The sequence below is a fragment of the Sycon ciliatum genome, chromosome 1 (assembly GCF_964019385.1).
Source record: "Sycon ciliatum chromosome 1, ocSycCili1.1, whole genome shotgun sequence".
Taxonomy (NCBI): Eukaryota; Metazoa; Porifera; class Calcarea; order Leucosolenida; family Sycettidae; genus Sycon; species Sycon ciliatum.
In genome coordinates this window covers 17,670,276-17,682,399 of record NC_088643.1, presented here as the reverse complement: position 1 = coordinate 17,682,399, position 12,124 = coordinate 17,670,276, and the positions used below count along the sequence as shown (strand labels likewise).

Genomic DNA, 12,124 nt, shown 5'->3' with positions numbered 1-12,124 from the left:
CTAGTCCCCAGTTGTTCTAGACCAAGTAGATGTCTAGTGGAGTCATGTCCACTACTCCTGTGAGCCATATTCCCCTTTCTAAACACATAACACATGTACATATCACTCCATCCGTTCAAGAATTACTACAAATTGATCGACAGGAGCAGAGTGTGCGCACGTGTCAAAACGAACGAATATTCTAGGGGAAAATATTCCTTCCATCGGGTTCCTAACGAATATCAATCGAATATTCGAATATTCCTTGCAGCCCTAATTTGAACAAGTGTGCGGATTGTGTGACATGCGATTTAGTCTGGGGGCCAGGGGGGTTATTTGTGAAGTTTCGTTCCCGGTAAGAGGGCACCAAGTTTTTTCGATTTGAATGTCAAGTATCTTCAAGATGCTGCAAGATGGTATGCCATTCAATCAAAATTTCCATCGGGAAGGTCATACAATGAAGGTGGAAAGAATTGATGATGGTTGCCATGGTAACAAATCAGTTAATTCAAATTTACAGGAGAACTATGCGATATTTTGACAAAAATCCTGCTGGATATAAACATATCCAATACGTATGACGAGTTGGCCAAGTTTGACTGAAAACAAATAAATTGCAGGGCCTCAAAGGTGAATTATAAAATCGGATCTACTGCAACTATACATTACTGTACATACAGTACGTAATTAAACTAAAATTTTAAGATATGCATGCATACACCGACAACTGTACAAATATATTGGTGACCAGTGTACATGTACATGTAACATCTATAAAGCCTATTAGAAAAGAGTTAGAAATGAATAGAGCAGTCTGTGACCAATGGTGATTTCATATTTGCTTTGTTTTCCTAGCTTACTATTGCCGTGGCTGGCTCAACGCCCTTGTCTCAGGGGATTCTGTCCCTGCATTAGCTATGCTTGTCACATGCTATGAGATTGTGTCTAATAATAATAATAATAATAATAATCCAATGGATATGCATGTACATGTACATATACATGCAGAAATATATAATTTTATTGTACACAGGGGGAAGTGGTCCCGTCCACCGCAAAGGGGGCTCAACAGCGTCCTCGTTTGTTATTGCTGCTGACACAGTCACGGTCCTCTTGGCAGTTAGAACATTAAACCACAGGAGCACCATGCGTGCAATTGCAGACATCAGTTCACAACATGTTATGGCGACGACATGAGCAACGTCCATGCAGGGAGGTAGCTGGTTGGATTGCTGTTTTTTAGGCAAAACAGCTCATACCGGGCTTCGTTCACCTGCTGGCACTTGGACGCCTTGTACATCTGACAAGTGAACCTTTCTATGGCATCCAAAGTGGCTGGTGTTAAAATGCACGTCCAAGCTCACACATAGCTATGCGTGCTGATTCACTGGCGGGACCATCACCATGGACAATGTTGAAGACAGCACTTTTCCCACGAAAGGCAAACGCGCTGGTGGAATCGCTACCAGTGAACGCATGTAAGCCGGGCAGAGCACTGCAAACATCGGCACTGAGCTGCTCTGCAATAGCGGTCATGTTGACTGTACGCCGGTTGTTGCCTGCACCAACCTCCACCAGCAGCGTACACGGCATAACATGGCTAACAGAACAAGCAATGATGTCAACATCAATGATGTCAACATCGAAATTTTTTAGACGTGACTTTTTCCTACTTTGGCCCCCGGACTAATTGAACAGGGTAGTCAAGAATACCGTTATACTCTTAGTACATGTACAATGTAAGTGGTAACTTAACGCTTTATTCATCATGACATACTATGCTGTAGTACCCATTGACATAGGCATTGTGTACATACAAAATTTACGCAATCTCAGTTTCCAATGCCCGGCGATCGGGCCCATGCCATGCCATGGCCCAGTTTAGTTGAAGGCAGATCTTGATGGTTTTGAAGTGAGAATTAATTATTTTGATCACGATAATTTTAAATAATTTATAATTTATAGTGCCTAAAAAATACTCTTATAATATTTTTACCGTTCTACAATAATGATGTAGTTCGAGTGGAAAAGATACGTTTGCTTTTTGAATTTTGAAGCTGATAACATTATTGTCATGTAAATGGTATTATTATAACCACCAGCCTATCTCTACCTGTACAAGTCGTGAGCACTGAGTCCGTCATCTATCTTCTTCGGTGTGTAACGAAATTACCAAACGAGCCAAGGGTGTGAGTGCAATTTAGCTCCCTCGCGGCAAGGTTTACCGACGAAGATAATGTCCGCAACACGAGTGGCTGTGGTAACTGGAAGCAACAAAGGTATTGGCTTGTCCATTGTGAAAGCTCTCTGCTCACAGTTCCAAGGCGATGTGATTCTGACATCGCGTGATGAAAAAAACGGAAAGACTGCGTGCAGCACGTTGAACGAGCTGGGACTCTCACCTAAATTTCACCAACTGGATATCACAGACAAGGAGAGTGTAAAGCGTTTAGCTGAACATTTGAAGACCCAGTATGGCGGCTTGGACTTGCTGGTCAACAATGCTGGCCTAGCATATAAGGTGGCATCAACTGCTCCTCCTGAGGAAAAGGCACGCGTCACGGTTGGAGTGAATTTCTTCGGCACACTAGATGTGTGTCACCAGCTATTTCCTCTTCTCCGGCCAAGCGGTCGTGTGGTACACGTAGCGTCGCAGTCTGGTCTCCTAAGGCGAATAAAGAATGTAGAACTGGAGTCAAAGCTGAGTTCGGCAACTCTAGCAGAAGATGAACTTGTGCAGCTTGCACATTCGTATATCAAGGAGGTCGTGGAGGCTGGAGAAGGAGGCAAGCCCAAGAACTGGCCCCACGATTCAGCCTATTCTGTATCCAAGGCTCTGATGATAGCTCTAGCGAAAGTGCAGGCACGTGATCTGGCGAGTCAGCGTCCAGGCGACAAGATCTGCATCAATGCTTGCTGCCCTGGCTATGTCTGTACAGACATGACTTCGCACAAGGGTCCTTTGACTCCGGACCAGGGTGCAGAAACCCCTGTTATGTTGTCCCTCCTCCCAGATGCCAGTCCAACTGGTGATTTTTACTACCTGAAGAAAGTAATTGAGTGGTAAGACTATGGTGATGGTGACAAGCGTGTGTTTAGTCTCCACTGATCCACTTGCTACAGGCGTGCGCTTGCGTGTGTATGCATGTGTGTGTGTGTACATGTGTGTGTGTACATGTGTGTGTGTGCGTGCGTGCATGTGTGTGTGCGTGCGTATGTGTGTGTTTATCAAGTTCTTCGGGGAGACCCACGTGACCAGTTTATGCCAGTGAGCAAGTAGACTACAAGTGTGTTTGTGTGTGTGTGTGCATGGTGTGGGAGTTTTTAGTCGAATTGCATTGACATTTGACTGTTAGATCACCAATGGTGTTTTCGCCCTATTGTTTTCACTTTGATTGCTTTCTTTTATCATACCCACAGTAAAAACTGGTTTTAGTGACCACCTGACCGTTTTTCCATGCACGAACAGGTCTACACAGGAACTGCACCGGATACAGCGACCACCTGCCTTGCGCGACCAGCGACCGACTTTTAGTGTACCAGGTGCCATGTTGGACCTGCATGCAGCGACCGAAACTAGTCAAGAGTGTTATGCTCAGGCTTGACTGCAACAGGGTTGACGTGGGCTCAGAGGGAGTGCATGCAGTCAACAGAAGTGCCCGCGCAGGGTAGGGTGCATGCACTTGAGTGAGGTGTGAATCTCATGGGTGATTTGCCTGCACAAAAGTGTTCCGAAGTATGCTCAGCACCTGTTAATACACATGGAAGTACAACATTCACACAACAATGACACAACCAAGTCCTTTTCTGCCGTTAACTCAAGAGTTTCGTCATCAGACAGCATGATGGAAGTAAAAGTACATGACTGTATATACACCATCCGATACTGTAAAACGGGTAACGTTTGCGACAATAAATGTTTGCGTTTTACAAACTGAGACTGGTTTGCGCTGTTTAATGTTTGCGAGTCGTTCTACAGTCGTTCTACACAATCGAGTCAGTCCTTGCACTGAACTTTACATGGCGCGAGTTTGCGTTGTTTAAAGTTTGCGATTCGGGGCATCTCGCAAAATTCGCAAACATTTTTACGTCGCAATAGTTACCCATTTTACAGTATGCCGCGAATGTATGGAGCCTGGTTCTAAAGACCCCCCCCCCCCCCTGGCTTTAACGATTGCTTTTGCTTGCACCGTGGACTGATATTTTGTTAAAATTATCCAATGGGACTACTATAAATTGGGCTTCCATTGGCCCACGGCTCTCACAATATGATGAAAGTGTTTAATGTGTACGATCTTCTTCATCATACACAATCATTAAAAACACTTTCATCATACTAGTATTGTGAGAGCCGTGGGCCAATAGCCCCCGGTGAGAAGGCAGTCTTGCCTGTTCATATGGTGAATTAAAATAAAGAAACAACGGCAACACTCTTTTTGTGTCAATAGTGCAATTCAAAGACAGACGCAGTGCGACATGTGTATGAATTCTGCACGATACGGGCGCCTAGTATCCCCTAAATACTGTCACTTATCAGCTCGAAATCCTAAAAACTTGGCCTGAAATGTAAGTTTTGTTTCTACTGAAGTGGTAAGTACAAGTACTTCTAAAGGAACAATACAATGAGCAAGCTTGTGAAACGATTGACAAGCCTTATTTTACCGAGAATTCTCCACAGACCACAAACAAGCCTTCACTTAAGCCTAACACACTTGTGACTGCAAGGTTTGTTTCCGGGACTTTTCCGCATGCCCGGTTCAGATAATTTCGGCCTAAGAAGTAGGAACCCAAATCCCTTACCACTCGTGTAGGTCGAACTGAAACTTTCAAGAAATTGCATGTCTGTGTCATAATCTCATTGACAACATGCATGCAGTAGCTTCTGTGTGCGTGCAGCATTGGATTGAAATGCACTGCAACCACGGAGTGCCAAGGGCACATGCAGTGATAACCAGGGCCAGGGAGTTCTAAAAAACTGGTATTTTTAGTACTCCCTGGTAATCACCAGGGAGTCCCAGGTGCTCACCAGGGAGTCGTAAATACCAGGTATTTTACGACTCCCTGGTTATCACAGTCTTCCAGTTGAAGCCAGGGAGTAATTTTACTACTCCCTGCTTGAAGCCATTGTGATTTGTCGAACTCTGAATATGGAACCGAAGGTGGACAACATAACAATGTTTGCAGTCCACAATGTCATGGTAGACTGAAAACATCATCATGCATATTTGCAACCAGCACATGCCAGTCCTACCAATGGTATCTTTGGGTTTGGGTAGCCTAACCTGGAAGATCTTGACAAACTGTATACACTGTACTGGCATCTGTCGAGTTCCACAAACACAGTGCCGGGGCGATAAAAGGTCGTAGGCATACTATCAGCTAAGATTTCCGGCAACTGTTGCCTTCCAATGGAAATGCTCGCATGACGGTTCAGCGTTTTTCTTGTCTTGCAATTTGAATTTAGAACGCAAAGGGAGCTGACCTCATGGGAGTCCTATTCTGGATGTGTGACTACTCCTACCGGACCAGTGGGGAAAACCAGTAAAAAGAACCGAGGCTCTGGCTAAAGCATTCGTTTAACCGCGGATACAGGTCTGCCTGCAAATTGAGTACCCTTGGCTACAAAACTTCGGAAGAGGTGTTTGAGGCCCGTTGAGGTGCGCTGCACTGCTAACATTACAGCCCTGTTACTGGGTGGGTGGTACACTGAAGCTTCAGAATAGCATTCCTACAAGGGATAATTATAAAATTGGTACATTTATTGAATAAATTGTATTATAGCAGATACCAGTGCTCTGCATCAGCAATCAATTGACTGGAAAAGTGTAAGCAGGGTCCTCAAAAGGTATTCCATATTGTAATAATAGTAATGCAAAGAGAAAAAAGAGAAAATAAGTACGTTCTGGTCCGTATGATCATTCTCAGGACCGTAGGCTGGAATCAAAATTGGATATGTCACGTGTCCTCCTAACTCCTAAGCTGCACTTGGACTGCACACATGTAGAACACAACTTTGCCTATTCTGACCAAGCAACAACATTTTGGTTTCTTGCAACGCAATCCGCACAGAGAAAGTCAGGTTCACACGAAATAGTGTGCAGTTCGTCCGGATACGGAAATGTATTGCATTGAGGCTGTAGACGGCGAATGAACTCAACTGTTCAAGCAGACTTCAGTACAGACAGTACGCGTATTGGCACTCCAGCAGACTGCTCAGACGTGCCCACTCCCAAATGATGCAGCCATCTACAATGCTGGAAACAATAGCGGGATGCATCTTGCCTGTGCCAGCAACCGACTACCCAACAGCATCAGTGATAACTGTGTTCTTGTTGAAGATGATCAGTCTGCTTGGCATAGCGGCATATAACTCAGTAGCAGTCACTCACAAACAAGTCTGGATGTCGAGCGGGAGGTCACAAACCGGGAAACAAGGACACTTTGCATATGCCCGGCTTGACAATTGTGACCCAGATCAGCGTCCACATTCTGCTGAACAGGCGTAACCTTGAAGAGAACGCCGGTAGGTCTGCCAATCGCAACGCAGTTTCAGGAGACTTGGACCGGCTGAGGAAGCTGCATGGAATCATAGTAGCTGCTAAGAGGTATATAGATGGCGCAAGTGTTGCACAGGGTTCCTTTAAGTATGGCCTTGTCGGAAAGAGGTCCGGAGTGACTGATGGATCCATGCCAGAACTCACTTTGCCGCTATCAACACTCATCAGCAAGCACCCCAGTGGGACGGATCGAGGGACAGATGGATCCACACAAGAACTCATTTTTCTGTTACCAGCACGCAAGAGCAAGCACCCTCGCCACTGCACTGGGTTAAGGTTACTTGGTCCTGTTCTCCACATCACTCCGCAAACCACTCACAGTTCCACACCATTTGAACATGGAGGATCATAGTCCCCAAGCGGCGCTATTAGGACTAAATGCACACCGGGGCTGGAGCTGGGTGGCAATGGGAAGACACTGCAGTACTGATCGTATTTCACTCGCTGACTGCAGAAGATGACTGGGTAGGAAGTCAGCCTCTATCAAAAAGCTGCATAAGGTTGCAGATGCCTAACAGATGGAGTTTCAAAGGGGCGGTAGGTCAGCTAGAAATGCAGCATCCAGATCAACATTGTCAATACCGGGCGTCAACATTGGATTAGGCTCACCGAAGCTATTCGATCTTGTCAACAAGGCTTCGAAATCTCCCAGGAGCATATCACCAAGTTCAGGCATCGGCAGCAATGGGTACTGAAGTGTTTCTGACTGGGAGACCGGTGCAGAGAACGCCGAACTAATTGCGGCTTCGTACGAACATGGCGGAATGGTGGGCGGTGCCGTGGGTATGTTTCCGAAACCCATCAGCTCGTCAAACATGTTTGCAGCAGCTCCCTCGCTGCACGGCGTGATGGTGCTACTCAGCGTGTGAGAGCCAGGACTTAGGCTGGCACCCACCACCGACAAGGGACTGTTACTCGTTGTAGCTGCCGGTGTAACCTGACCAATGCTGGCTGGCGGAGGAGATCCGTGGATTGTTGCACATTGACTTGCTTGGCCGGCCTGGAGAAGATTCCCCGCAGGGATGCCCATAGTGCATACAACCGGTGCAGCGTCCGTGGAGGCTGTGAGTAATAGTGATGTCGGCGTGTACATCGGTGTGTGAAGATGCGGACTGCTGACCAGGCTACTGAATTCTGCAAGGCAAGAATGTGCATGTGACAAAGAGAGAGAGAGAGAGAGAGAGAGAGAGAGAGAGAATTGGAGCAAAAGTTGGAGAGACACTCATTGTGAGATGTCTGATTTACGTTGCCAGGTTTAGTATGTATTTTCTCACACACTGATAAGTGGGTTGCATCAGCCAGGTACCGGTACCCCTTTTGGAAGCTGAATGGTGTGTGCTGAGCAATTGCAGATTGCGGCTCACAGCTGCCTATAGTAACTTTGTAATGCTCAGCAGAAGCCAAACATATGTCAGATCGGGTGGAGCTTTGGGCCGCTGGATACTGAAAGCTTAGGTCACGGAAGATGCTACAAGAGAACCTTGTAATTGTGGAGAAAAGAAAAAAGCACACACAGTGCTGCTAGCTTGATCTTAGACGGGCTAAGTCTGCCCACTGATCCTGTTTGCAGACTTCACAAACAAAACTGAACAGGCGTTCTACGTGCGATTGCAAAAGTGAAAGCTCGATTAGTGTACGGTTTTGATCAATCCGAAGTCAATCCTCGCTTCTGGATGGACTGCGGCGGTCGTTCTGGCATCAAATGGCAGGTTTCGTACATGGTCATTTGTCAAAAGAGACAAGTGACAGCCTCAGGTCAGTTGCATGTGCCAGTGTGTAATGTGTCGTGGCTAAGTCGAGGTTCTGTGCTGGGCAGGCTTCTATGCAGCCAAGATCAGTCATGACTATGACCTGACGTGTGATCAAGGAATCAACCATGCGCTACCCGACCTGCCCAGTCCGACTAAGTTACCCGCATCCGTAGGACTGATGCCACCACCCTCACTAAAACTTAGATCTGCATTCTGCAGTAAAGCTTCAAACTCACAATCGCCATGCATGGATATAACATTCCGTCCTCTTGGATTCCTCTAGCAGGAGATACACACGTACAGTCTCGCAAGTTGAAATTCTCGAGAACCTAGCATACTACTATATCCAGTGTATGGTGATCACTCTAGACCCTGTGTCCTGACTGCATGTCTACGGGCATTGCAGGGCCCAGCTAATGTTTCAACACACATTTTGAACCGGTGTCAAAGGACCCACTAGCACTGTCTATAAAGACGGACTTTCTGTGCTCTACGAGGCAGGTGCTTGAACTCCAGGCATCCACGGCTGGAACCTTGATTCGATCTCCACGCCTTGATTGAGCAGTCTTTCTGGTTAGCGTCAAAGTAAATCTGCTTTCGTGTACAGCTCACAGTGTTTTCTTGCAGTTTGGAGCACCCTGACTTTTTTGATGCTTTGCGCCAATTTACATGTATTTCTCAACTCACATCTCAATGAAACCTTCGTGAAATGACGCTTCAGCTGGTTCTATTTACTGCAATCCTTAAACTGCTGTCACCTCGCCGCCTTCTCAAATATTTCTAAACTTCGAGTCATTGTCATCAGTGAGGCCACTGTGAGCCCCGCTGATGAGACCTAACAAGGTCGAACAAGCTACAGGTGTCTGTAGATTGAGCAAAGTTCAGTTATCCGGACTAGCATTTTCCAGGGCGTGAAGCTTGAATCCAGAACACTTTGTCCTTGTTTTTTCTTTTCATTCTTGATTTGTGCGGGTCACTATTGGCAACTAAAATATCATATCTGCATTCAAAGTGAACAAGAGATATCTAGAGAAGAGTTGAGATATGGCTCATCTGACAACATGGATAGTTCGAGACAGGTAGGTACCGATATCCAGATAAGTGAAGTTCGCCGGTACAACTTCAAGCGTATGCTCTCTCTTCAGCATCTGATTCAGATCCAGAGAAATAGGAATAGGGTAGCTGTAGCGATAGACCAGTCCCTGCCACCAGGCCAGGTGGTGCTTTGCTTTTCAACCTGGTTAGACTTTCATTCACCCAACTCCGTCCAGAATTTAATGCACGACAAGCTCCCTCCATCCGTCGACCCTGCAAGTCTGCTCGCAAAGCACTACCCCCGACTATTACTTGTCCCATGATACACATCGCTTCAGGGCCATGCTCTACAAGGCTGCAGATTTGCCACCAAAAGGATAATGTCAGCTGAAGCACATCTGTGACTTGCTATTTAGAACTGACATACTTCTACAGTGGGTTTTTACTAAAGACCTTTCGAAGTACATCATTACATCATTACATCATTACATCATTACATCATTACATCATTACATCATTACATCATTACATGGTGAAGTTATTTCACTGTACCTTCATTTGCTTACCTTGAGGAAAGGATAGTGGTCCCGGCTTGGTCACTTTGATTTCTGCCGCCGCTGTTGATACTACATTGGTCAAGCTGGTTGCTTGCTGGCGAGCTAGGGCGGCCCTGGCTCTTCGCCGCTCGCGTCTTCTCGCTTTGCGAGCGTTGTGCACCTCTTCCCTTTGCTTCAGATTTGCTACATGCCGCTGTACGCTTGGTGGCGGTGGTCTCTCCTCCAGGGTTATTAGATTCTCGGGTGAAGTCGCAGTATCAGGGTCCTCTTCCATCGTGTCCTTCATCCACAGCAGCTCTTGGATGTACCATATGGCCTCTTCCAGGATGGTCTTCCGTGGCAAGGTGGACACTTCATCTTCCGGAATTGGTAGGCACGTGGACAAGTTCTGGAACTGTTCCGACATTGTTCGGACCCTCTTGCGCTCCCGGTCATTAGCAAGCCGTCGCTTCTTCCCCTCTCGGCCAAAATGGGAGCGGTTCTTTTTCCGCATGCATGCAGCGCGCTTGCTGATGACTTTCTTCGGCTCTTCGTCACTTTCCAGTTCGTCTGCCTGGTCGCCGGCCGGGCTAGCAGTGGGCTCGCTATCCGTCACCTCCTCATCATTACCGCTGTACGGAGATAGCATCTTCTCACAGTCGGGTCTTTCAGTAGGCTTTTCCGCATCTTCGCCAACATCGCCCGGAAGAACCGCCTGGAACGGACACATAGTGTGACTGCCGTACGAAGACGACGGACGCGAGCGGCTGAATTGAGAAAACTTCCGGCAGTTTTTTTTGACCGACGTTTCCTCGTGAATGTGTGCCCGTTCTTCCTTCGTGTTTGGTAAATTGAGCTGTCCTGCACCGATATCCAATCCGCACGCCAGGATATCATCAGCAACAAAATACCTAGCTACTTCCAAAGAAAAGAAGGAAATAATTCAGCCGAACACCGTCGGAGAAGCAAAAAATGTACTGTGCAGAATTTAGTGAGCGTGTTCCTCTGCAGTAAACTTCAGCTCTGAACATGAAGTCAGTTATGATTTGCTTTCCCCTTTGTCGGGTTCAATTTATGATGTAGAACCCGCCACAGCTCACGTGAGGGCGACACAGGAGTAATCAGCAATCTCGGTAAGGGATATTACTGGCGTAACTGCTGGTGTTCATGAAGGTAGCCTGTACACTAGGTCTGAGAGTCACTGACAAGATTAGATTTTAGGTGTGGATTCCACAGTGAGAGAGCTAGCTAACAGCCTTTCCATTTACGAAATTATTTTTTGCTCGCTCGGAGTCGGAAGTAGACGGAACGCGATGGTAGGGTCGATCGTGTCGATGATGGACCGAACCCACAAACCTGAAAGCGTATCTCGACCCCAGGCTAGTATCGGTCTAGCGCCTCGTCGATCGAGGCAGGTATTTCGGACGTCACAGCTTTCGCGGATCACGCGATATCACTCTGAGCTGAGTGCATTTTGATTGTTGAGTGTTCTAGTCAAGCTGTTTCAGTGTTTGTAGCATGGTAAACCATGGATAACCATGTAAACAGGCTACAGCATGCACTGCTTCTACTTCTGTACTACTACTACTAGTACTACCCGTGACGATGCGGACTCGAATATTGACACAACCAAGCCCACAGCGTCAAAAGGAAACGCCGCATATGCGCATGTGTGCAGGGTCACGCCAGTCGCGCCAGTGCCGCTTGCACGAGCAGTGCCTGCGTAGCTGCATACCGGGCGCAAGAGAAAGCTCTACAACAGACGGGAAAGCTGTAAGCTGCCCGAAACAAGCCGTCAGCCACCGACCTGTGCCTGTGGCCAAGACCGATCGAAACAGTGAACAGGTTCGCTGTCTACGTCGTTGTAGTGTCTCCGCACCTCGCAAAAGGAAATGCATTTTGGTTGTCGCAACACTTCATTCAACAGGGTTACGGACGTACGGACATAGCTGGAGTGCATGAATGTTGTGTAAGAAATGTGCCGATTGACCATTGTGGAATCGGGAACCTGTAGTTGTGAGAGCCATCCCAGTTCAAGCATGCCTTCACAAACGGCACACGCAGTAGATCTACACTGTACGTGTTTGCTTCGCAGCCATGGAATCGCTCACAACTGAACGCGTGATGACTGTGTCGTTTCACTCAGCTATCAGGTCGCTTGATGAATGTAATGCCCTTCCCATCGATCATCGTGCACATGATTGTATGTGTCAAGTAAGCCTGTCGGTCCGCATGACCTATTGAAGGGGCCGAGGCCCCGGCTGTT

The 12,124-nt window shown here is 47.0% G+C and overlaps 2 protein-coding genes across 2 annotated transcripts; one reads left to right on the top strand and one right to left on the bottom strand.

The window, feature by feature from the left end:
- Window positions 1–1,994: 1,994 nt before the first annotated feature.
- On the top strand, window positions 1,995–3,426 carry LOC135815821 (carbonyl reductase [NADPH] 1-like). The gene has a single exon (XM_065329165.1). The coding sequence runs from the start codon at window positions 2,216–2,218 to the stop codon at window positions 3,044–3,046; it is 831 nt and encodes a 276-aa protein (XP_065185237.1). The 5' UTR covers window positions 1,995–2,215; the 3' UTR covers window positions 3,047–3,426.
- Window positions 3,427–5,559: 2,133 nt separating this feature from the next.
- LOC135815810 (uncharacterized) lies at window positions 5,560–10,992 on the bottom strand. Its single transcript, XM_065329155.1, has 2 exons — window positions 9,889–10,992; window positions 5,560–7,670 (listed from the first exon to the last, which is right to left on the bottom strand). Exons 1-2 carry the CDS (start codon window positions 10,586–10,588, stop codon window positions 7,063–7,065), a joined length of 1,308 nt encoding a protein of 435 aa, XP_065185227.1. The 5' UTR covers window positions 10,589–10,992; the 3' UTR covers window positions 5,560–7,062.
- Between the last annotated feature and the right edge of the window lie 1,132 nt (window positions 10,993–12,124).